The sequence below is a fragment of the Oryctolagus cuniculus genome, chromosome 3 (assembly GCF_964237555.1).
Source record: "Oryctolagus cuniculus chromosome 3, mOryCun1.1, whole genome shotgun sequence".
NCBI classification, from domain to species: Eukaryota; Metazoa; Chordata; class Mammalia; order Lagomorpha; family Leporidae; genus Oryctolagus; species Oryctolagus cuniculus.
The window spans coordinates 26,277,663-26,304,981 of NC_091434.1; the positions used below are offsets into that span (position 1 = coordinate 26,277,663).

The window sequence follows — 27,319 nt, forward strand, 5'->3', positions numbered from 1 at the left end:
AATAATAAAAACTACAGTTACCCTTCTGTACTCCAAGTATTCATTATAATTGTAAATTGAAGGTGAGAGAAAAAAATCTTAGTCTCACAGGCTTAACAGACTCTAGCAAAAGGTTCAAACTGACTTTTATTATAAACTGAAGGCTGCTCTCCACTAGGAAAGAAATGTTTTACAAGGATCTAAAATATCACTTAACAAGGCCATAACCATAAATGACAATGACATCAGAGAAAGCAGTTCTTTCATTCATCGCACACATAGTTCTACAAAAGTGGGAGTACCAAATATACTTAGTGAATTATAATTTTAACTTACATTCCAGTCTGTATCTGATTGTCACTATTAATTGCTAATCAACTCTTCATAGGGTATTTATCTTATAATTCACTCTCAGTGGTCAACTGTCAAATAGGTCACCCTTCTCACATGGATTAAGTATTGGGTAGAGGGGTCTATGCTTATACCACATTAAATTAATCTAAGAATACCTTAGACAATTAGTTTTAATAGATTCAACATTAGACAGTCTGTTACCCAAAGGTCTGGATTTAATTACACCAATTGACCTAAAGATACTGGGTGATTTAGGAGACAGTATAGCTAGATGGTTATGAATATGTGCTTTCCCAAACTTAAAAACATGTGTTTGATACTGTCCAGCTCTGTTGCTCTGGGACCCAGGACAAGTTAATAAAGTCTCGAAGCCTCGGGCCGGTGCCACAGCTCACTAGGCTATTCTTCAGCCTGCGGCGCCAGTGCCAGCACCCACGGTTCTAGTCCTGGTTGGGGCGCCGTTTCTGTCCTGGTTGCTCCTCTTCCGGTCCAGCTCTCTGCTGTGGCCTGGGAAGGCAGTGGAGGATGGCCCAAGTTCTTGGGCCCTGCACCCGCATGGGAGACCAGGAAGAAGCACCTGGCTCCTAGCTTCGGATCGGCATAGATCCAGCCGTGGCGGCCATTTGGGGGGGTGAACCAACAGAAGGAAGACCTTTCTCTGTCTCTCTCTCTCACTGTCTAACTTTATCTGTCAAGAAGAAAAAAAAAGAAAAGAAAAAATAATAAAGTCTTGAAGCCTCAACTTCTTCACATGAAAAATGTGCATACTGGGGGCCGGTGCTGTGGCCCAGTGGGTTAACACCCTGGCCTGAAGCACCAGCATCCCTTATGGGCCCTGTTTTGAGACCTAGCTGCTCCACTTCTGATTCAGCTCTCTGCTATGGCCTGGGAAAGCAGTAGAAGATGGCCCAAGTCCTTGGGCCCCTACACCCATGTGGGAGACCTGGCTCCTGGTTTCGGATTGACACAGCTCTGGCTGTTGTGGCCAATTGGGGAGTGAACCATCAGATGGAAGACCTCTCCCTCTGTCTGCCTCTCCTCTCTTTGTGTAACTCTTTCAAATAAACAAATAAATCTTTAAAAAAATATGCATACTGTCACTTTGAAAATGATAATGGGTGTTAAATGAAATAATGTGTATAATACATCTACCATGATGCCTGGCACAAAATAAATGCCTATAAAGATAATAATGGTATATATGGCTTTTCTGGTCCTGGTGGCACTCCTACTTCCTTGAAATCACTTATAAAATCAATCTAAAATGTTACAGATGCTGCATGTAGAGTTATTTCTCAATAAGGATGCACTTAAAAACACAGTCTTCTAATATAGGAGTTTCTGGAATATAGTTTATAGGACTTCTAGTAATAATCTACTATGCTGGACTTTCCCAAGTGTCCAGTACCTCACTGTGACGTCAAATTTCAAGTACCATTTTGAAGCTTGAACATATTTTCTAGAGGGAGAGATACTTTATACATCACATCTTGAGACAGTTCAGAATGCCACACTAACTTCTATATTAAGGTAACCTTTTTCTAAACCGCAGTCATGAGAATTGGAGGAGGTGACATTTGACTTTACTACCTGTAAATGACCTTTCTTTGACTCAATTCCCTTTTCCACATCATCTGCCCTTTTTCAGAGTTTCCAAACAAGAAATGGTTCCCCAGACCTATTCCTGTACGGCTCTTAATTTCCCAGGTTATTACTACCATCTGAGGATTAAAAGGGGGGTGATGGAATCCCTGAACTCTTTTCTCTTTCTGTTGGTAATACATTCTTCTATTTCTTCAGCCTATGCAGGATTGTTTAAGCAAGTGCTTAGACTTTGCTATGCTGTGAAAGAATTTTGGTTTACAAAGAATTGAAGCTTGTCACAAACACTGGGCATGTACTTCCATGAGCTTTTCACAGGATTAAAAAGACAGGATCATACTGCTGTTGGCACTGGTTTAATTACCAAATGTTTTCCTTGAGATGCCACCTGTCATCACTCTGTTCTGGAGTATGGATCTATCTAGCAGAATCCAATCTTTGGTATTATGGATCTGTAGGCTTGTCTGCCTGTTTTTGCCTCCCAAGGAGTCAAATGATCATTTTTGGTTTTCCGTCTTATCCCCAGAAAAATAAGTTTGCTATTAGTCTCTTGCATTTCATTGCTAGACAGTGTTCTTTATCCTGTACCTAAATTTATACTCATTAGACAATGTCTTCTCCTTTTGTTGCTGTCCTCTATTCTTAAGCATGTCTTCCCAAAGCTGAATACCCTTCCTCTTATTAACAAGTTATTAGGAATTCCAATAAATTCACTGTATTTTCTGTGTACTAAAATTTTCAGATTTCTTAGAATGTTCTTCCCAGTGCCTTTTAGACTTGGTTCATGAGCATTACTGCTTTACCCAGCTCAAACTTCCTTCATTTTTGCATTCACGGAACTTATTTCCAAAATGCATTTTTTAAGATGTATTTTTGTTTGAAAGATTGAGTTACAGAAAGAGGTAGAGACAGAGAGAGAGGTCTTCCAACTGCTGGCCACTCCCCAAATGGCCTCAATAGCCGGAACTGAGCTAACCAAAACCAGGAGCCAGGAGCTTCTTCTGGGTCTCCCACGTAGATGCTGGGGCCCAAGGACTTGGACCATCCACCACTACTTTCCCTGGTGCATTAGCAGGGAGCTGGATCAGAAGTGGAACAGCTGGGACTTGAACCAGCACTCACTGGGATGCCGGCACTGCAGACCTGGGCTTTAGCCCTCTGCACCACAGTGCTAGCCCTGCAAAATGCATCCTAAAACCTTCCATGATGGATTTTAATGACATCTTGAAAAAAATGTTTCATTTTTATTTAGAAAGTTTTCTGGTCTTTCCCCTCTTGATCTAAGTTTAACACCCCCAATTCTTATTTGGGATAGAGTTAGGCTATCTTTTGCTCTACATCAAAATGTGCTCTCTCAAAGAAATCTGATGTCATTCTATCAAAGTGTGAATTTAAATCATAATGTTACCTTTTTAGGAATATGGGTATCTGTACAAGAGCCTTATCTCTAATTGAAAAGTGACACTCTCAAGAATTGTTAAAAGAAACTACTGTTCAAGGTGGATGGATAAGACCCTTTCCATGTAGTACTTGCATGCCAGCTGGACAGAATCCAGACCGTCAATGTATTCTGGGAGGCAATGTTGGGAGGTATTAATATACCCTGGTTATGAACTGCATTTGGTATTTTACAATGTTTTCTTTGAAACTACGGTTCCATTTCTGGCTTCCTTGCTTCTTCATAGTGCCAATCTAGGTTGACAGAGACCATTGTCCCACATCTTGCTTAAAAAGAGAAGGCTACTTCAAAAAAAGAACACCTGGCAAAAATAAAACAAATGATCAGTTTTAAAACATTGTGCCTGTGTGTGTTGACAATCTTAACTTTTTCAGGTACTCAAGCTATTTTAGGGCACCTACTTTGGGTGATTACATTCTACATCTAGAATAATAGAACCATCTAAATTTTTTTTAAAAAACATACTTTCCAAAAATTTCTTCCCTAGTTTTAGGAAAGAATTACAGTTTTACAAATTTTCCCTCCCAATCTCTACTGAAAACAAAACCAAACTTTAAAATATGTAGTTAATTCCCTAAATAAGTAAAAATGAGATTTTATCAAAATTCCTTTAAGGGGTACTTAGGGCTTTTAAATCTAAAACAGATAAAACAAACCATCCAAAGAAAACAAAACCAATACTCCATAATGAACTTTTAGCTATAGTGCTTTGTAAAATTTTCTTTCAGTAATTGCACTTAATGATTCCAAAATTAAACTTGTATTCCATGATGGTCCCCCTGGTTCATGGAGTGTCAGGTAGTAATATGAAACAACTTATGAGAGTGTGTCATAAACTGTATTTTATTTGAAATTAAAATGTATATATATTTTAACCACTTTCACTGTGTATTTTCTAAGCTTTTTTTTTTTATAATATCCAGCAAAAAGTTCACATCCTTCATGTGGACCATAAACCAGAGCTGACTTGTTAAATATATTTGTAACAAGACTCACAAGTCAAATTCATTTGGAATCAGAATGTATCTGATAACCTACTCTTTTTATTCCTTGACAATAGTATAATACATGGAAGCTAAGTGAATATGTGATTTCCTCAATATTCATTCATTCAGTATATATCCTTTTGAGAACAAATTTGTCCCAAACAAGCTCTGTGCAAATTCTGAGAAAAGAATGATTGGTAAGACAGACACAATTCTTGCCCTTAAGACCATATTTTAATTGGAAAGACAGATTTTAAAACTCAATACATAAGTAAAATATTTAACAATCGTGTGAAGAAGGAAATATGCAAAATAGTCTGATAAGAGTTGGTAGTAGAAAGGAGGAAGGAGGAGTGTTCTTAGGACAGGACAGAAAGGACGAGACTCCAGGTAGTTGAAAAATGGTAAGGGTGGAGGATGTCTGCTCCCTACGGTGCCACACCTCTCCCAAGTGAACAATAACTTTCAACTGAACACAGTGGCCAAAGGACACAGAACTTCACTTCCCTACTAGAGCATTTTCATGTATACTACATACACTCTAAAACATTTATACAGTGTATTTACAGTAAAGGACAAAAATAAATGCACCCTCTAACCACTATCAAAATATTGTCAAGAGAAATTTTGAACCAAGCAAATTACTATAGTTTACAGAATGGTTCCTTCCCACAAGTGTATTTCATTCTGCATCTTACTGCCAGGACTATCTCCAGAGGCATGAAAAAGAATCTCCAATCTCAGCATGTAAACAGTCTTAACTCTCCTAGATGAGTTGGATGTAGATCTGCGAATGAGAAAGGGACAGGGATGTTAAAAATCGGGAACTGGTGACCAAGATGGTCTGCTTCTCACAAGTGGGTGTGAGATCTTAGTCCTTCTACAGTCTGGAATCCACCACTCTGTCCAGACCCATTGGTGGAAAGGGAGGGTGACCAAATGTAGACTCTCTGAAGGTGCAGCCACTAGAGGGAGAAAGTGTGCCTCTGGAGTCTAGGGAGCCAATGGAAGTAACTGAAGGAAAGGCTAGCCTTCAAGGGAGCTAAATTAAGCTCTAATCAGCCAGGGGCAGGGACTGTATCAACTGCATATGGTAGCTTTGGGGAACCTGAGGATGAACCCTTAAGACTTCTCAAGGGATCCTCTTCCACCAAAGAATTAAATTGCTTAAATTATCAAGATAGTTCATCTGTTCTCATTGAGGACCTCCATAACTTTGCAGATAAACACTTAGCCTTAGTTTTTAGGAGGGATTTTACCTTTTACAACTTAAGAGATTTTACATTTTACATATTAGGTTTTTACATATTATGAATACCATTCCTATTTTCTGAGATAATTTAAGATGAAAAATCTTACTCTATTGGAATACATAGAAAGATTAGTTAGCTCAGTCTTTCCCATAGAAGACTTTTAGGATAACTAGTTTTGTTTAGCTAATTGGCAGCTGGGTTTTAAAAAAAAAACCTGCTTCACCAACATCACTCACAAAAACTGCAATTTTTCTTAAAATCACCAGAAAGTTGTTGCAAGCACGAGTCCAAATGATACCTCTTTGATGAAAATAGGTTAATCTTGTTTGCTGTGTGGTATGAACAATCATGTTCCATAATTAAAAAGAGGAATCTATCGGTAATACTCTTTAACACATAGTACAAAATAAACATTTAAAAGTAATTCATTATAAAACTTAAATATAGTATCATACAAGATTTATGGTATTCATTATTTAGCGTATATCAATGTGAATGAATTCATTTCCCAAGCCAAAAAAGAAAAAAAAAAAAACAACATGCAAAATTTCCCAGACATAGGGAGTGGTGCTTAAGATATAATTGATTATTTTATTTTCAATGTTTCATTTCTCTTTCCTCAGCAGATCAAAAAAAAAAAAAAAAAAAAAAACCCTCAGCAACTATTTCTGGGATTCTTGAAAGGAGTAGGAGGAGTACGGTGCCTGCTCCTACTCTTTCAGCATTGATTTTCCTCACAATCTGTGATATGGTTTCTCAGAAATGCTGTTTGGCAGTCCTGATAATTTCATGTGTTTTCAAACTTAAGCCACCCAGACTACACAGTTCAGTATTTTCAGCTCCTTTCATTTTCCTGTTCCCTTTAATTATAGAAGTCTCTATTCCCTCTTTTTTTTTTTTTTTTTTCTCGCAAATGTGGTCAAGACAGATACTAAATGCTACTATTTGTAGAAAGAATCTGCGCTTGTTTTTCTGCGGACGACAGCACAGGTTCTTCCCGAGCCGAGCAGCCGTGAGGGGCGATGCTGGTGGGCGCTCGCGCAGGTCTGTCCCAACTTTCCGGACCCTCATCGCGCCCTGACTCGGGTGGATGTGGCATGTGCCCGGGAGGGGGAAAAGCAAGTAAACACTCTAATTTTAAACTTGCACTGTAAAGCACTTTCCAAATAGTAATAGTGGAGCTTCGCGTCAGACCTGAATTTCCTTCTCAGCCCATTCCCGAGGGCCCCTGAACTCGGCTTCGCGTCCCGCCCGGGTCCACCGGGTGCCGCCTGCTGACCCCGAACGGCGGAGCGGAGCGGATCGCGAAGCCCCGGTGGGCGGGTGGGCGGCCGGGTGCACGCGCTCTCCCGGCCTCGGGCCAGGACGCGAGCCCCGCGCTCCGCGCCGGGCGCCTGGCTCGCCGCCCCGCTCCCGGCGCGCCGCCTAGCCAACAAACCCCAGTTTGAAAGAAAACTTCACGCGGCCGAAATGAACCTCCCCTCGCCGTTGCAATCCTTCCTCCCCGGCCGGCAGCAAACGTGAGATTTATGAGGACCGCGGCGGGAGGAGCGGGAGGAGCGGGTGGAGGTGGCCGCGGCGCCCTGGGGAGCGGGCTACCTGCCTCCCCCTACCCCGCCGCCGCCGCCGCCGCGGTAGCCGGGGGTGGGGTGGGGGGGCGGGGTCCGCCGACCGGGGCCGACGGGCGGGGGCGCCGCGGCCGGGCACGCGGGTGGGCGCGAGGGAGTGCGCGCGTCGCGGGGCCGCCGGGCAGCACTTGTCCTGTAATCGATTGCCGAGCGCGCCGAGCGGCCGAGCGCGCAGACACGCGCACACGCGCCCGCTCGCGCGCGCTCACACACACACACGCACACACACAGACACGCACAGAGACACAAACACACGTACTGGCGTTCAGATCCCGTACGCCCCCACGCCGTACACACACACACACACACATACACACGCACGCACACACGGCGCGCGCACGCTCGCCTGCTCGCTCGCGCCCCGGGCCCCGCCACCCGCCGCCGCCGCCGCCGCCAGCCCGCCCTCCGCCCGCGGGCGTCTGCGCGAGCCCGGCCGGCGGGGGAGATGTGCTCGGGCTGCGCCGGATCGGTTTCTCGGGGTTTGACCAGCTGTCCCGGGCTAACCCTGCTCCTCGCTGAAGATGGAGGAAGTAAAAACAGGATTACCCTTAGCTACAGATCCACTGCCTTAGTTTCCACCACCAACTGCAGTGCACAAACACACGTTAGTCACAGGAAAGAAAGAAAGAGAGGACACACTAACAGTAAACACAAACAAAAGGGTGATGGGATTATTTTACTGCATGCACTGCTGAGGTAAATCTCCGCTTGGCTTTTGCGTGGTGAAGAGCAGCTCTTGTTTTATTTGTCTTCGGATTCATAGATTCTATATAAATATGTGTATGGTTTGCAAAGCGGGGGGTGGGAGTGCTTTCAAAGTTAAGTGTGATTATATAGCATCTCGTTTTGCACTGTGATGTGATCAAATGACTTGTTGCTGTTAACCAGTAATAATAATAGGGGTCTTTTTTTTTTTTCCTCTGGGAGGGAATGGATTGTGGTTACGATTAGGGCAATGATTTTTTGTAAAGGACGCTCAGGGAATCGGGTCGAAGATGATGTCCTCTGCCTTCATGTATCGCCCCGTTTTTTTGTAGTCTGTTTCTGGGATGGTAATGGATTAATCAGTTCTCATCTCAGTAGCTGTCATGGATTTGGACTTGTTTTGCTTTGTTTTAACTTGAATTCCAAGAAGGAAGATTGGGTAGCCTGGAATAAATTGCAGCTGTCCAGATAGAAGGTAAAATCCAGATCCTGTTGGAATTAAGGGGAAAAAAAAAACTGGTATGACACATGTGAAAAGGCAGCAGTTAAATCACTTTGACAGGTTCTGGTACGGGCGAAAGAGATGGAATTAAGATTAATTTTTTTTTTCCTTTTTTTTGCCAAAGGCCAAAACCAGTCCTGTGAAGTTGGCCTAGGTTCCTTGCTGGTTCTGCCTGACTGTCCCTTCTCTCTTACCACCCCCCCCCCCTTCCTTTCAGTTTTCTTGTCTTAGCTTTTGGTCGATTCTTAAGGAACCGGTGGATCAAGTTTTTCTCTTCTTGTTAATCGCATTGCTGTAGCACTGACTGACCTCTCTCTCTCTCTCTTTCTCTCTCTTTTTTTCCTCTTTCCTGAAAGTACGTGGTGCCATTCCTGAGTGACTTTTCCTACTAGACCATCCCAAAGGGACAAGGGGGAGGGGTAGAAGGAGGAGGAGGAGGAGGAGGAGGAGGAGGAGGAGGAGGAGGAGGAGGAGGAGAAGGGGGGTGTTCCTTCTCTCTCATTTCTTGGTTTTGTTTATCAGCCGATCTGTTTGCTGGATTTGGGCTTGGAATGACCCACCTGTAAAGTGCTTTTCCTTCCTCCTCGCCTTGAACTCTGCAGGGGGCTTGGCTTGGAGGGGGCAAGGGAGGGAAAGAGAGAAGGGGGAAACACAAAAAACTTCTTTCTTTCTCTCTCCGTTTATCTTCAGCCCGACATTGTCACCTCCTCTTTGAGGGGTTAGAAGAAGCTGAGATCTCCCGACAGAGCTGGAAATGGTGATGAATCTTTTTTAATCAAAGGACAATTTCTTTTGTATGTACATTTCGTTTCTCTTTCTCCTTTTTCTTTCTTTCCTTATCTGAGGGTTAATAACCATTTCATTGATGGGGCAGACTTCTTTCGCTTCTCTTTGACGTGTCTTTCTGTTTGATATATGTGTGTTAAATGTGTACATTTTTAAAGAGATAAACTCATTTGTAAAATATCCGAAGAAACTGCTCCCCTTTTAAACTTTACGGATCCCTTTCTTTAAAGCCTTATGTAATCATAATTTGAAAGAATTTGATAACAGTACAGCAGGTTGAAATTTAAGTGCAATGTAGTGGCTGAGTTGGGAATTTGATCTGATTATTCCATAAAGAAAGAAAGAAAAGTTTTTTTTTGGGGGGGGGGTGTTGGGAGGGTGGTGGTGAAGAAGGGGAGGGGAGGGAGAAGGGAAGTGGTTTTGGAGACAAGAAGTGAAGCTGCCTGTTTTCCAGTAAGTAATGGAGAAATTCCAGGAGCCAGGGCTAAATATACTTGGCGATCAATACAGAAATGGCTCATTGTGAATAATTTAGCTGCTGGTGCAGTGAGAGTTTTGAAACTAAAGGCAAAAAGGACCAGGGCCAGTGGAAAATAAAATAAGTAAAAATCTCCTCAGGACTTGTCAATTCCCAAACTTTTTGATTCAAAGAGTAGTTACGATTATTGATCTATTCATTATGTGAATCAAAGCTAGGGGGTGTCATCTCATACAATTTACTTTTGTTTCAGAGAACTAAGTTCTGTTTTGTGTCATTGGGGCATGAAAATATTCCCCAAACTTTTTTTAAAAAAGTGATTCCCTCCTGCACAGCCAGAAGTTTATGAAATTTTCAAATTCAGAATGCATTAAGTAGGCTTGGCATTTGTATCCAACCATGGTCTGGCAGGAAATTAAGGTTACATTGAACAGGTGCTTACACAGAACTTGGGGTAGGCTAAAATGTCAATACAAGTCAGGGAGTAGTTGGCCAACGGCTGCAGAAGTCTCAGAGACACAGTTGGGCACTAAGTTTTTTGTTTTGTTTTGTTTTGTTTTGTTTTTTATGTTTGTTTGTCCTCCCCTTCCTATTAGAACATGATGAACCAACTTGCAACAATTGTGAATAGAGCTATCTGTACACTGGGGAAGTCCTCAAACTGCAGCGTGATTGTGGGAAGTAGTAAATGGTAAAATACTTAAATCCCAGTTAAAGTTGGCGATGTGAGGTGTAGACCCTCTCCCCATTTTTTTCTTTCAGCCACATAAATTTTGATTAAGACAGTCATTCCTTTCTTGTTACAGCCCATCTCACCGCACACTTATCTGTCCTATCCTATCTCCAGCAGGAATCAGATCATTTGCAGAAAGAGTTCAGTGACTTGCAAATGAGCACATACAGTACGCTGTAGTATGTTTCTTGGGCACAGGTTGCAGCAGCAACATGGACTAACTGGAGCTTCAAATAAGTTAAGAATTTAATGGCAGATACTGAAAGGAATCATTGTGCTAAGGGTATAATCTTTTATTTTGTAGCACTGCACTTTGACTATGGAAACAGAGGCTATTGATGGCTATATAACATGTAAGTATTTTCCTGTATTTGTTATTGGTAATAAAGTTACCTTATTATTACCTGTGTATTACTTGCTGAGTTACAAGATTTTATTTAGAATTCTGTCCTTTTTTTTTGTTCACAATGTCACCTTTAAATGTGTCTCAGTAAATAATAGCATAGAGAAGAAATAAGGAAATCTAGAAATATACTTACTACTTACTAAGTTAAGGATAGTGTTTGTCAGTAGTAATTTAGCAGATCAAGACTATCCTGCTTGATTTTTTTCATCTATTGTAAATTTAGACTAGTCAAGTTGCATATATAAATATATATATATATTAGTATGGCGTGTACTAAATACTTGCTACTCAGTAGGCTAATTTTTCAAAACATAATGTGAAAGAAAAGCATCTGCCTTAAGTTTATATTTCATTAGCCAAGTCTGTTTTCAAACTGATAGCCAGTGTTTTGGGAAATGCGCATTAAAAATACTATATGCTTAATAATTCAATTAGGTGTTTAAAAAACCTACTTTTTTCCAACTAAAAGACACTTTAGAAATCACCTACCTCATTTCCCCTTATTTTACACATAAGAGTATTGTGATAATAAACTTTTGTTAATTTTTTTATTGCAGCTTGATTGTGGTTCTTTGTCATTTCATTCATTTATTGTGTATTTCTAAATGATATTTCCTTATAGTTTCTTTTTAAAGGAAAATGTATTGCTTAAAATCACAAGAGTTAAGCTTACCACTGTGTATATGAAGCAGTGTTAGTAATTAGACTTTGTGTGAGAATGAATAGAGACCAAAAGCTTTTATTTTGTGGAAGCAGGTGACAATGAGCTTTCACCTGAAAGGGAGCACTCCAATATGGCAATTGACCTCACCTCAAGCACACCCAATGGACAGCATGCCTCACCAAGTCACATGACAAGCAGTAAGTCTTCATTTTATGATTTTTTTTCTATTTCTCGCGCAACAGACTTGAATTTGTTAGGTTTGTGTTCTCTCACATTGTGGTAGAGCTACTGCTATAGATTTTGCTAAAGAAAGAACAACACAGATTTATTCCTGTTCATTCTGGTATCATAAAACATGAGCCTGCTTACTAGTTTGAACTATCCCAAGGTGGCTTTTGGGAGCTGGTGCTTACCTGTACCAGGTAAGAAATGTTAGGATTTGTTGATTATCGTTTTGTCTTGCCAGGTTTATGACTGGATTTGTTGTTGTTGTTGTTGGCTAAAAAAATATGGAAACTGTCACTTCCAAGGGACTCTTTGCAGTAAAAAGAATTAAATAATTTTATGCTGTCTTGTATAAAGCTAAACCATCAGTTGTAGTATTGCAGTGTTACTTAGTTTAAAAAAGAGTGAAGGTTTCTCCTCCAAAGCATTGGAAGTGAAGTGTAATTGAAATTTATGAAACTCATTTATATCTGTTTCTCTAAGAAACTCGAAAGCATTTTGTTTTAGATTGTCTAGAGAATGAGAAAATTTGGAAGAATGTTTTGCGCTTGGGATAATAGTTTGGCTACTGTTTTATAAAGAGTCTTTCAATGATGTAGTCTACAGTGTTTTGTATAAAAAGCAACTTACATGCTGTCATTGACAGAAGACAAAATAGTTTCATGTTTAAGGATATTGTTTTCTCTTAATTACAGTGTTTCAGTTTAGTTATCAAATACAAGTACTCTATTACTCTAATCAAAAGTTAATTGAGATCTTGTTTTCCCTTATCTTTTGATGTGTATTATATTCCTATATAGAAAGGACATCTCTATAATAAAATTTACAAGTTTTCTATTTGGGTAATATATGAAGCAAAGGCATTTCCCTTAAAATTAGTCACCTACTTAATTTCCCCTTATAGTCCCCTACTTAATTATGAGAATATTCTTAATTTTGATAATCTGGGGAGAATAACTTTCCCTTTCTCAGTCCCTCTTACAGCCTTGAAAACTTAAGGTTAATATAAAGCTACAAGCTTTGTGATTAGTTGACTGCTAGATCTAGGCAATGGTATATAGATTACTATTGAATACATCCTGCATTTCATTAACTTTAAGTGATTTTAGCTACTGACGTGAAATTAGGGTTGAACTATTTTAATTTATTTATTTAAAAGTTTTGTTTCTTTTTATTAATGAGGAGAAGTTCCTAAGAAAATTTCATTCTTCAAGTAGTCTTGAAGTTCTTTTATCATTTAGAAAGAGGAAGTGAGTAAAGTTAGTGAGTGACTGTACACTAGATTATAGTGGTAATCTCTTATAATGGAAATTGTAGCACTAATTTACTTCTTTGCTAGTTAATTTGATAAAAGTTATGTTACTATTGCAATGCAGGCAATAGAACGTTTACATTTTAGCATTTAACGTTCTTTGATAGGGTATATTTTTATTTTTCAGACAACTTTTACACATAATTTTCTAAAGGTAAAGACAGACTTTTGCACAGTTTCTGTTAGTTAATTATTTAGCTGTTAGCTTTAGAAACACTGAATATATGTGGTAGAGGGTAACTGTTAATCAGAAACTTGGCTGTCATCCCCTACCCAACAGAATATCAGGAGGAAAATGCTATTTAATTGGTTAATTGGCTCCTTTATTTGAGATTTTTTTTTCTTGACTTTTGCAAATACTCGCTTCAAACGAGCAGTTCACTCATCTTTAATTTAGCAGTGCAGAGTATAAGCATGGTTAATTTGAACAAATAAGAACTGTGCTTTTGAAGTCTGAGCTTTTCTCACCCAACAACAGTAAACTTATGTTTGGTAAAGAGCTTTTTGTGTTTTGTTTTGTTTTGTTTAACTTACTGGCCTGTGGCAATTCCATGTTAGTACAGCTTTTGGCTAAGCAGCATGTGTTTTCAGGTTCTTTTCCAAAGAGTTGCAGGTTAAATATTTTGGCTGTCGCTTCAGAGTTGTCTGTTGCATCCTTTATGTAGCCTCTGTTTACAGTATCTAGGTTACCCACTTAGGTGTTAGATGGAGAAGATACCCATTTTTCCTCTCTGTGAGATCTAGGAGAATATCAGCATTTTAGATTGCCAAAGCAAATAGAGGCAGAGAGGGACTCTTGTCTGTTAATTAGAACAGAGACCCAGAATTGGTCACTCAGCTGTTTTTCTGTCACTTGGAATAATTTTTATGTGTATGTGTGGCCTGTCAAATCACTTGTGTTTGAGATCACTGGTTTCCCCTAACCCTTTACATGCACTGTTGACTTTGTAAATGAAAATAATCTATTTGTTTCCTGCATTTAAAATGTATCTTCAAATGTACCTCCTGGAGGGCTGATGCTTGTAAAAACAGAATGACAATTTTGGTTGAAAATATTAAAGCCAAAAGTAAATGTGAAAACCTTTATGATACGATACTCTCTAGTGGTGGGAAGGAGAGGATAAGAGTATGTGTGTAAGTGGGGAAGTTATTTTTAAACAGTGTGGCAAAATAAATAAAACGACTTTTATAAAGTAAAAGTCATCAAGTAAGTATAAGGTGTGATAGCCCGTATATTTTGGCTTTCGGAAAGTGATCAGTATTACTTTAAGGTCCTGGTCGTTGTTTTGGTTATTTGGTGACTGTTGTAAGATGAAGGGTGTCTGTGCAACTTGCTGCCAGCTATTGTATAAAAAAACCATGACAGCAGCTATCATTATTTGACAGCACTAGAATAGAGAACCAGGGACTTGGGAGAGAACTAAAAAATGTTATAATGCCTGACAGTTTTGGGTTTTAAAATTCAACACAGAAAATCACCATAAAATGACCTCAGAGATATTAGTGATCCCAACAATTTATAATGACTGCTTCCTATTTTTTAGAATGAATCTTCATAGAGAAGGTTAGACTTGTTCTTCTGGAATAAGGATCTCTTTGATAAGAAGATGGGCATTGTTGGCTGAGATCATTAGTGCACATATTGAGTCTGCTGACAATCTTCGGTGTCAGGGATGGCAGTGTGCGCCTTGATGGCTACTGGAAATGCACAGTGTTAAGTGATTTTAAAAATAGAATCTGGACGTTACGAATCTCAGATAGGCAACTCAGAGAGAAGACTGTAAAATAATAATCCATATTGTATTTTGGCCCATCAGATGAAATTTACTTTCGAGTCCTTCTGTTTCTGGGTTATTGTGTTTCCTTTTCTGCATAGTTGTTTCAGTGTTGGTTTCAAACACTTCTACGTCTGCAGCTGATTATGTTGAAAATTTGTAAGGTTCCTAAACTTGAGGTTAATCTTGTATTTCTTATCTTCTCCTTTTATAATGCCAGTAAGTCAATCTTTGCAGGTCGTAATTAAATGATATGAAAATGTTCATACATCATGCCACGAAATTTGTTTCTATTACTTTAAAACTTTTATGTGGATCAACTGTGCAGTCAGTTTGATGGCCAGGTGGCATGTATGGAATTGGAGGAAGGAGTAAGTCTAGTTTTACAAGGCTCTGACCAATAATCACGTCGGGGAATCTAGTTTATTACTTTCAGAGAGCTTCATATTCACTTTTTCTTAGCTGGTTTTCATTTTTAGAATCTAGTGAAGAGAAAGGATATTTTGGTTTCTTTTTTTTTTAAAAAAGAAAATTGAGCCTTAAAGAAATCCGTTGACATATTAGATGACAGAGCAGAGAGAAGAAGTTAACAAGATTGAGACATAAAAACTTGATACTACGTTGAGGTTTGTTAGATAACTGGTGTCTCTACAGTACCATCACCTCAGGGTGACCGCCATTTCTCAGACTGACCCATGTTTTAGTAACAAAAACAGTATTACAGGAATAAAAGAGAATTATTACGTGGGTGGAGCAATATCAGATAATCCTGTCAAGCAGGTGCTCTAATGTGCTTTTTCAAATATAGCTTATATTATGGGACTCACCGTAATTCTGAGCTGTCTTCCATGGCTTAGTTGGCCGTCACCCTTGGTTGGATTTCCAGAAGACACACCCTAATATAACACCAGATGGCCTTGATGTAAAATCTTGCTCCGTTTTGAATCATGGTAGTTATGTTTGTGTATATACCTGAAGTACTGTACATTTAGTTCTTACTTGTTAGAAAAATTTCTTATTGAAAAAGGTCTGATTTGATTTCTTTCTAGCTATCAGAAGTAGTGTCAAGACTGTGTAGCAAAGGAAAAACAAGGAAACTAAAAGGGAGTATATACTCATACGTAATCAACAGCAAAAATGCTGTATTGTTTTCTTCGCAACTCTCCCCTAGTCCCATTGTCCCATGTATTTAGGCCACTTACAAGTGAGAATTAAGGTTTACAATTGAAAATCTAGCCAATGAAATAAATGCTTGACTACCTCTATAGTTGTCCAAATTTGTGTTTCCTGCTGGATTTTTTTTTAATGTAATATGATTGATTAGATTCTATTGGAGTTTTCCATTAAGCCATAGTGAATTAAGGTCTCTAGGTCCCGTGCTCTTTCTTTACTTTTCATATATTGATAGATTTTGAATATTTATATACGTTGATCGTAAGATGGCCTGGGACAGAGTCCAAAAATGAGACAGGATATGTTGTTTTTCTTTACTTCTTTCCTTTATATCTGTTTATATAAAATAAATGTATTGATCTATTTCTATTTTCCGTTCATGAATTGAGACTCAGAATATCTGTGTTAGGTAAGGTGTTTTTAGGAACTCTTTCCTGTACTGTTGATGTTGTAGGAGCATGCTTTAGTGAGTGCACATACGGTGCTCAATACCATGCTAGACTAGACTTTCCATATTACTCCTTTACATAAAAACTCCATGGGATAGATAAGCACTTTATTTTATTATCAAGAAAAAAAAAGAGAGAGAGAGAGAGAGAGACTTGGAAGGGGCTTTGGAGTTGTAGCAGCCTGTGTTGAAATCCCTGTGCTGCCACTAACTTCCTGTGTGGTCTTAAGCATTTTACTGAAAGCTTTGAGCCTCACTTTACTTATCTGTAGAATGGGAGTAAGCAGTTCATACCACACTGCACAGTCGTATGAATATAAATGAGGGAATGTCTGTAAACGCTAGCACAACTCTTGGCAGATGCTGAGACCCAATAAATAATCACTGCTGCTATTACTCAGAGCCGTCAAGGTCAAGTTAGTTTTTCATGGATTCATGACTCATAAAATAAAGGGTTTTTTCAGATTCAGATCTTTTTAAAATCTGTGTCTTTTGGTTTTACCTGTTTATTACATAGGTCCATGGAACACAACTGTGGGTTTCTGGTAATTTAGGGTTAAATTCTTAAGAAAATTATCCTCTGGGGCTGGCCCTGTGGCTTAGTAGGCTAACCCATTGCCTACAGCGCCTATAGGTGCCTGTTCGAGTCCCGGCTGCTCCACTTCTGACCCAGCTCCCTGCTGATAGCATGCAAAAACAGTGGAAGATGGCCCAAGTGCTTGGCCCCTGCATCCACGTGGGAGACCTGGAAGAAGCTCCTGGCTTTGGATAGGCCAAGCTCCGGCTGTTGCGCCATTTGGGGAGTGAACCAGCAGATGGGAGACCTTTCTCTGTCTCTCCCTCTCTGTCTGTAACTCTATCAAATAAATAAATTAAATCTTAAAAAAAAAAGAAAAAAGAAAATTATCCTCTGTTATTTAAACTCTGAAGATTGTGGTTAAGAAAGAAGTTTGTCTATACATCAGAATTTCCTTTTTGGGGGATTTCAGTGTTCCTGAGTACAGTTTTGTGTTTTTGGTAATATCTAAAGAAAATCATTGCTTACCATTAGTGTTCCAAAGATGCTGGTTGTTAAGAATGGAAAAAGAAAATGTCTTCTTCTTCTTCTTCTTTTTTTTTTTTTTTTAAGAAAATGTCTTCTGAATGGAATAACCTACCCACGTTGAGTATCAGTTTTTGTCTTTGAGAGTCCCACCTAAAATTTAATCTCTTGGAACCAGCATTGTGGAGCAGCATGTTAAGCTGCTGCTTGTGAGACTGGTATCTCTCATCAGAACACTGGTTTGAGTCCCGCCTGTTCCACTTCCCATTCAGTTTCCTGCTAATGTGCTGGGAAAGCAGTGGAGGATGAACCAAGTACTTTGGTCCCTGCTACCATATTAGAGATGTCGATGGCGTTCCTAGATCCTGGCTTTAGCCTGGCCCAGCCCTGGAATTGAACAGTCATTTGGAGAGTTAAGTAGTGGATAATCTTTTTGTCTGTCTCTGCCTCTCTCTTTGTAAATAAGTAAATCAGTTTTTTTTTTTTTTAAATAAAAAAATGTATTCTGCTTGGCTGCTTCAGATAAATTCTTATCTGAAGATACCTAGTCAAGGTGTAGACATGATTGTTGCTAATTGTGCATTTTGGAGTAATAGTTTAGGTGTTTTAAATTCAAAGTAGGCTTAAAATATAATTACTAGTTGCATGCATTTGACCCTTAGCTATCTCATTCTAGTTGATTAATTCGATAACTACTTGTGATCTGCTTTCTTTGTGCCAGGCATTGTAAGGTGAGTCCAAAGGTGAATAGTACTACATCCTTGTCCTCCAGGAGTGTAAGAACAGATATCTAAACGGCATTCTACCCTAGTAAGCTCATTGCCTTGATCATTATGGAGGATTTCCTGGAGGTAGAGACTACTTGAGCTAAGACTTATACAATGAATAGGATTTAGGGGAGAAGTGGAAATTTTTTTCAGTAAATGATGCACCCACAAAGAGAGGTGAGAAATAACATGCAATGTTCTTGGAATCTCTAGGGTATAAAATTAAAGTCTAGGAATTCGATGCCAGAGTTGACAGTTTATCAGGTAAGATGGAATATCTGTATGAAGGGAAACTTGGCTTTTGTTTTCAAGGGAGCCAAGGGTTTTATCAAAGCAGGTAAAGACTCAGTCTTTTATAATTTAATTTTTATTTATGTATTTGAGAAGCAGAGAGAGAGAAAGAGAGGGAGGGAGAGAGAGAGGAGTGTTCTCATTTGCTGGCTTGCTCCCCAAATGCCCTCAAAAGCTGGGATTGAGAACTCAATTCGGGTCTCCCATGTGGGTGGCAGGAACCCAGTTACTTGAGCCATCTCCATTAGTTCCCAGGGTCTACTTTAGCAGGAAGCTGAAGTCAGAGCTGGAACTGGGTATTGAACCTACATACTCCGTTATAGGCTGTAGGCATTTAAATCCAGTGTCTTACCAGCTAGGCTAAATGTCTGCTCTATGATATCAGTTTTGATACACTGATCAAATGTGGGGAAACCGTTGTGGATGGGGAGCAGTCTATAGGCAGGGGCATCTTGAATAGGCTGTTGCAGTGATAGATTGAGTAATCATGAGAGCTAGTGGTGCCAGGGATTAAAAAGGAAGAGAAAGTTTTGGGTAATATTTAACAGCTTAAAGTGGGCAGGACTTGGATGCTGTAGCTAAGGAAGATGATTCCCAAATTAATGGGTAGACAGTGATAGGCTCCATTAGCAGGGATAGGAAATACCGGGACAGATTTCCAGGAAAAGAGTTAATTTAGTATAAATCAGGATTCCAGGTTTAAAGCCCTTATAGGGTCGAGTTTGGAAGAAAATAGCAATCAGGTATACATTCAGATAGACAAGATTGAAGTGTGAATTTTCTTAATTAATGAAACGTAATGTGTAGTCAGTGGTGGGTTAGGTCACGTTCCTCCTATATTACTTTAACAATCATTTAGTACTTCTTAAAAATTCATTCTTAAGTAATTCTCAACATTTGATCAGTGGTGTTACTTCCCTGGTTGCTCCATTAAATTAAAAGTCTGAAATAAAAAAGAGTCTGTATTGAAGTATATGGGCACAAATTTAACAATTTTTTATGTTGGTCTCAGAAGTTGGATTAATTGGTGTGACTAACTCATTACTTTTTAAAACAAGTTTTCTGGTCCTTCTCTTTAAAATTCAGTGGTATATTTATTGCTAATACTAGTGAGTTCCGCCACATTAATAATCAAAGAACTTAATACTGTAATCTAGAGCCTTTCTGAAAACTTTGAGATAAATACATAGACATGATATATATCATTTAAAAATGATTTGGTATATGCTTAATTTAAAAATAAACATATAGTATTCCTTGGGGGTAAAATAACCTAGAAGGGAAAGTATGGTATATAAAATATCTTAATTAGTATGCTGTCTTAAAACATCTATTATAGAATTCCATCATAAAAATATAAGTTCTGATTACCCAAGACACCATGGAATTCCAAATAGATTTTAATGATGAAAATACTTCTTCTGAGATTTCCTGTGTGTAGATTCAGAACTCTCTAGAGAGATTTTTTTTTTTTTATATCATTGATTCAGTGAAGATTTACTTTGTCTCATACAGTGCTGGTATGCTGGGGTACAAAAGTATGTTTGGATTTTTTGAAGAGAAGGATGTTAATTCCAAATGAATTGACATTTTATTTGAGATGATAATAATACTGCTTATTCCATTTAGAAGTAAATAGGCATGATGTGCTCACCACAATTTATATCCACTATAGGTGAACTTATTGCTTCTATTTTATCTCTCAAGAGTTTGACAAAGTATGTAAATTAGAAGTATACAGTGAAACAGGGACAAAAGGACAACCAGATTCCCACAGAATAATATTTCCCTATGAAATTATTTGTAATGCAGGATTTGGCCCTCATCCTTGCAACTTCTGGAACATAATTTATGACTCTCATGTCCTGGAACCCTATCTCATTGTTGACTCCTATTAGACAAGTATTAAGAATTGAAATTTAAAATCAGAATGCCAGTTTATGTCTATACCTTGATTAAAAATAAACCAAAGAAACAAAACAAAACAAAACAAAAAAAACCCACCTCAACCAACTAACATAGATATGGATCACTCTAGTTGGCTTGACTAGATCATTTTGTTCTTGTGTACTGACCTATGTGGGTAATCAGTGAAGGTCATTTAGTGAGCAAGGAATCTGAACAAAGGGAGTGAGTTATATAACTCAAATGTTTAATGGCATCAGACTAAGAGAGCCTAATATATTCAGAATCACAATAGAGATAGCATTGCCATTCCTGGGCTGAAGTCCTTTGTCCAATTCCTTCTCCCTTGAATGGACATGGATTTAGATTCTCTAGGTCCAGGCTCAACCAAAATACTTTTAGGGGTCCTTTATTTTTCTTTCTCTCATCTTACTTGGTTAAATCCCCTGGATACAGTCTTTAGTCTATACACATTCACATTCATATATGTACTTACATATACATATATAATAAATATATAAAAGATAATCTGTATATATAAAAATAAATAAAATCAGGTTACAACCAATTTTTTTACTTAGTTTTTTGAAAGTGAGACTTACAGAGAGAGAGAGAGGGAGAGAGAGAGAGAGAGATAAAGAGAGAAAGATCAAATTCTTCAATCTGCTGTTACAGTCACCAAATGGGCATAATGACTGGAGCTGAGGCAGGCTGAAACCAGGAGCCAGTAACTCCATATAAGTCTCCCACATGGGTGCCAGGGTCCCCAGTACTTAGGCCATCTTCCATTGCCTTCCCAGGTGCTTTAGCAGGGAGCTGGATCTGAGGTGGAACAGCTGCAACATGAATGATCATCCACATGGGATGACGAAGTTGAGTCGCAGGCTGCAGCTTTACCCTCTATGCCACGATGATGGCCCATTACAACCAATTCTTGCTGGCCCATGATCCATTCATTGTCTTTAGTGTGATATGTAGTTCTGCCTTACATTTGCTAAATATAAGTTTTATAGCTTCACTCCATGAACATAATCTTGTAACATCTATAAAGAATCCCTAGACTACTAGTGTCATAAATTCAAACTTCCATTCACAGAAATGTTGACGTTATGTGGTCATCAGTTTAAGATGTCTTAATATCTATTTTAGATGAAGATTGAAAATAGTACTGCCACCTGAGAAGACACCTTAAGGTAGCAGGAGATCTGGAGGAGCTTACAGTTAATAGGTCAGAAGCAAAAATATCACAGAAGTTTCATGAAATCATTGAAGTAATCTGACTACAGCAAATGAGATTTCATAGCAAAATTATATCTCATATTAGTTAATAAGAAAGACAACTTAATTACTGAATATTAATCAAAATATTTTCAAGGCATATTAGCTTTATTTTGGGGCCATAAATTGATAGGAAAGAAATTAATCTGAGATTCTCTATATGTGAATCTTTGAGAACAATGGATTTATCTTATTTATATTTTTATCTCTAGCATACATATGCATTGTTGGAACCTAATACATATTTATTGAATGAATAAACTACTTATGATTAGCATATTATATGTATCTATTTAAATAATATGCTTTCTGACCTATTTGGAAACTTATTTTCTTAGATGCTGAAATAATCTTGAAACCCTAATTATTTGTGATTTTCTGTGTTTGGGTGTATGTTCATTTTTATATTTTATTCTTAAAAAACATTTTAGAGTCTGCAAATCAATCTCAAAAAAGTGATCTCTAAGGTTCTAAACAGCTTCTTAAGTTTTCTGATTCTATACTGGATGATCGGTGGGAGCCATCATCATCATCTTTACTACTACAACTATTAGTTTCTACTACTACTATTCTACTACTATTAATTTCTTTATATGGTACTGTTTAGAGTTTACAAATTGAATCTCATGTACATGTAATTTTAGACCAAGTTCTCTGTCACCTATTTAAAACTGTTTTTAGTAGCTTGTACAAGATGGAACACTTCAATTAGCTTTTCTTTATGCACTCCAGATATTTTGAGGAGCATATAATTAATCAGTGTAAAGTCACGTTCTAATAAATTAACATTCTGGGTGTCTACACCTTTGACATTTTTGTCATTGCTCTCTTATTAACATCAAAGCTGTAGTTCTTACACTGACTATATCAAGTGTGTTTCTTACTCTGACATCGACATGCAGGGCTTGGTCGTATTTTGAAGTGCTGGGGTACTATATTGCTTTATTGCATTTAAATTAGCAGGGAGAATTTCTGGTTGAGTCTTAAAGGGGCATAATTTCTTCTGAAACTATACAAGACATTCTCTGTTAAAAACACAAAACATTTTCTGTTATGGCCATTTTTATAAAGATCCTTTTTTGTTCTTATTGTTTGAAACATACATATTTTAAGAAGAAATATTTACACATGGAAATCATTTATTTTATAAAACATGTCATAGGTTTTTAAATCAAATGTCTGTCAGTATCTTAGTTATCTAGTTAATGTGATATAGATTAATTAATTTTTGAAACATTTGCTACCTTTTAGACTATTAGTGGTATTTCTATAGTTTTTAGAACTAAGGATTTCTGTTTGATTTGATTCCTGATTGCAAACAGTTCATCTATTTCCATTATAAATGATTGCTCAGATTATTCATATCTCATTTAAAGCTTGGAAATTTGGCTTTCAAGAGTTTTTAGGTGTGTAAATAGGTAGATAATACATAATTATTTTGGGGAGCTCCTTTAAAATTGCAAACACATCTACTTTGAAGTATCAACTATATTTTATTATATTGTTAAATTTTTCCAAAGTATTTGAAAGCAGTTATACATTTTGTTTGGACATACTGAGAACTAGAAAAAGAAATGATATGTTTTTCTGTGAGTCTTCTGTTTTTAAGCTTTTCTAAAGATTTATTTTTACTTATTTGAAAGAGTTACAAAGAGAGAGAAAGAGAGATCTTCCATCCACTGAGTTCACTCTCCAAATGGCCTCAATGACAGGAACTAAGCTGATCTGAAGCCAGGAGCTAGGAGCTTTTTCCAGGGCTCCCACATGGGAGCAGGGGCCCACGCAATTGGGCTATCCTCCACTGCTCTCCCAGGCCATTAGCAGGGAGCTAGATTGGAAATGGAGCAGCTGGAACTCATACCAGCGCCCATATGGGAGGGATGCCGGCAATGAATTGTTTTATGGCAGATATTCATTCCTATCATGAGTTGCTGTAAACTAAATAATGTACATATTAGTAATGTTAATTGACTTTCCACAGTGGTCAGGAGACATTGTAGCACACAATGTCAAAATCTGAGTTAAATGAGTTAAAACTTCACTTAGGTTTTCTATTCTGTCCTGTATGTGACAGACAAGTTTCCTTTTTAAAAAACAGCCATAATCTCCATTTATTGTTCATTAGTTTAAAACTTGGTTAAAACTCTGAGTGTTGCTAAATTTTTACATTGAAACTTTTAAAGAGGGACTTTTTTAGCCAGACAACTGTGATATGTTGTTAATGGAGCAGGACCTGTGGCAGTGACTTTAGGTATATGAAAAAAAGTGCAGAGGGGTGGGGTATGGAGAACACAAAAGAGACTAGCTCAAGAAGAAAGAATGAGTCAAGATAATGAATCCAAAAGTGAGGATAGTCACAGACTTGATTAGAGTTAGTGTGTCTACTAGAGAGGGGAACAGGAAAAATGAAAAGTAGGATCTTTCTTTCCATGTTTCTTCATTTTAGGAAATATAAAGAGAAATCAAATTTACCAGCCAGTACTTGATAATGACTGGAATGGTTTCTGGTAGAAGGTAGATGAATGATCAGTAGGATTCACTAGAAGAAAAAGCAGACTTTCTTCTGAAAGCCAAGGAGTGAAGAGGGTAGCTTGCATAGGAAACCTGGGGTCTAAGGTGTTGAGCTTACAAGATTGACTGATTGCCTGGGAAAACAGTGGAAGATGGCCCAGCTCCCTAGGCCCCTGCATCCACATGGGAGACCTGGTACTTCTGGTTTCTGACTTCAGCCTGGCCCAGCCCTAGGCCTTGCAGCCATCTGGGGAGTGAACCAGCGGATAGAGGATTTTTTCTCTCTCTCTCTCTGTAATTCTTTCAAATAAATAAATAAATAAATCTTAAAAAAAAAAAAGCAGTAAGTCAATAGTACCTAGACTAGATGGTTCTAATAAACCATCTTGTTGCTAGTGGCCACCTTGGTCTAATTTAATATTTTATCTTCTGCACAAGTGACTGTGTAATGTGCTTTGTATATGAGCTGCCCTTACTGGTTGTATCCTAACTCGTCAATGATGATAACAACTTTGGTTTTGTTCCTTAGCAGTAGTTTCCTTTTTTACTTCATGTTAGTGGACAGTGGCCTGTGGAGTTAGGGAGGCTGTAAGCGTGCTAGAAACAGGAACTTTTTCTGCTGGCTTTTTTTTTTCTTTTGGTCTTCTTGGGAAGTTGCAATGAAGAAGGAACTTGATGTTGAGCTGAAGAGATAGGGTTTTGCATCCAGTTTTTTTTTTTTTTCTCTGATATGTTGTTTTTCCATTTAACTCATGAAGTATCTAAGACTAGGCATCAAGTGTTTCAAAATCATTTCTTGAGATCATACTTTATCAGGGAGTTAGAAGCCCCAAGTTGGCTTGTATTCATTGAAACACTTTATAAAATTAACCTTGTGACAATGCTTCGGTAAAAGTTTATCAGACATGAATATTATTGTTGAAGAAAAGATTTTCAAAGTCCATACATAATAAAAAGAGCAGGGTATAAGTTTAACTTGTTCAGGAGAACAAACTGTTTTTAAGTCGATTCAGAGTAACATTATTTGTAAGACAGTTTATAGTATTCAAAATGCTTTCATCTCTACCATATATTGTACTGAGTAAAACTGGAGCCTGCTGTCTATTTAAGCAGTCTGAGAGGAATCTACTCTATCAGGTGGTACTTAGCTAGCATTCTATTTGGTATTTGAAAATGAGTATTTTTTTAAATTATAGAATTAATTGAGTTTTCTCCTTCCCCTTCCTATATAGTGTGAAAAGTGAATTCTGATACTTTTCAAATGTGTGGCCCCTAGATAACTATTTCATCTTTGGAATCTCCACTTTATTTGTAAAGCAGGGGCAGAGGAGTGATGAGCATTAGAGAGTAGAATGGTGACTGGCATATGGTAAATTAGCCAGAATAATAGCTATTATTTGATTGTTAGACCCAAAGATATAAAAAATTGAATCAAGTAATAACTAAGAAACAGATCCCTAAAACATGTTTTACCAAATAGTCTTCTAGGAAGGACATTCTTTTAGTCTGCTTTTAATCATCATCATTATCAATAAGAAGTGGTCCAAAGCATTGCCTAGAAAACACAAGCTGTCTAGATCACTTACTGAGTATTTTTGCATTTCATCTGTCTGAGGTCTGTGAGGTAGATAGACTCAAATGTTCTTGTTTGAAAAGCAGTGTGTGTATCTATGAAACAGTTATTAATTCTGTTGTCTTCAAATCAATTACTGAAAAAATGAAAGTAAAATTACCCAATTAAAGCAAATCACAAATAAACCTGCTCTGTTTGTGAGGGGGTATAATTGAAATGGTAATTGTGCAGTAGTAATGCATTTCGTTTGAGGATGACAGTTCAGAAGATGTGTTCAGTGGTGTGTTTTGGCAGCATGGTATGTGTACCTCCCTACTGTCCTAGCCTAGAGTCATTGTTCTTTTTGTTTGTTTACTTGTTTTTTAAGCATGAATTTTATTTCCCCTCATGCACTGGATATGTTGGTTTGTGAGTTTCCAGTACAACTCTGAAATTTCACAGATTTCTATATTGCTGTTTGTCATACGTCATAGCTCATCTCTTTGTTGCATGTATGTAATTCACAGGACTTTGTAGCAAACACCAGTAGTATCCTTTCCCCCTCCTTATCTTGTAAAGAAAATCAAAGAAAAAAAAAAAAAAACAAAACCTGAATGTCTTTTTAAAAGATCATGGCAGAATGCATATAAACAGATATTTTAATGTATAACGTTGAACTTTTCTTGGGTCAGAGTTACTTATCACCATAATCACAGTGCAATCAACCCCTATATCATTTCCTCTCTTTTTTTTACCATTACTGGATTACCTGAGTACAGTTTATCTCTTCTTTAAGACTGGAAACTCCCCGAGGGCAGCGAAAAATAGCCTTATAGTCTCTGTAGCCCAAGGGTGATGGACAACACATAAATTTTGGAACAGAATAGGCTGGGTTTAGGTTTTGGCTGTGCTGTGTTTTCATCTTCATTTCCTCAGTTGTATAATAGGAAGAGTTAGTGCATGTTTCTGGCTTGTGAGGATTAATAAAAACAACTTAAATAAATCTTTTCACCGTGCCTAATTCTTTTCTAAAAACAGTCTTAAAATCTAGAAAATCATAAAGCATAATAAAAATAGAAACAAAAGCTCATCACCAAGTTCAGGGTCTCTCATAGATAGCTGTGATGACCTAAGTAATTCAAGAGATACTAGTTTCTCCTTTACAGGAAAGTTAGCTAGCACAATATGACACACATAATCTCTTACTTAAGAATGTCGCCTATACCTGGGAGTGCAGTAGAAGATGGCCCAAGTGCTTGGGCCCCTGCACCCGCATGGGAGACCAGGAAGAAGTACCTGGTTCCTGGCTTCGGATCAGCGTAGTTCTGGCCATTGTGGCCATTTGGAGAGTGAACCAATGGAAGGAAGACCTTTCTTTCTGTCTCTCCCTCTCACTGTCTGTAACTGTACCTCTCAAATAAAATAAATAAAATCTTTTTAAAAAAAGAATGTCACCTATAAATACATTGTAAGTTAGTATCTGACTGGACGCGTTGGAAATATAT

General features: G+C 38.0%; 1 protein-coding gene across 44 annotated transcripts in view; it reads left to right on the forward strand.

Moving 5' to 3' along the window:
• Positions 1–27,319, forward strand: part of IKZF2 (IKAROS family zinc finger 2) — a 187,841-nt gene that overhangs the window by 10,044 nt on the left and 150,478 nt on the right. For 3 of the 44 annotated variants that reach the window (XM_008259114.4, XM_008259115.4, XM_008259116.4), the window contains exons 1-3: positions 9,038–9,225; positions 10,770–10,818; positions 11,628–11,732. In XM_008259114.4, coding sequence (XP_008257336.1) covers positions 9,223–9,225; positions 10,770–10,818; positions 11,628–11,732 — 157 coding nt within the window. In that variant the 5' untranslated portion in view covers positions 9,038–9,222. The other 41 variants (XM_051849145.2, XM_070070247.1, XM_070070233.1 and 38 more) reach the window with 33 other exon arrangements.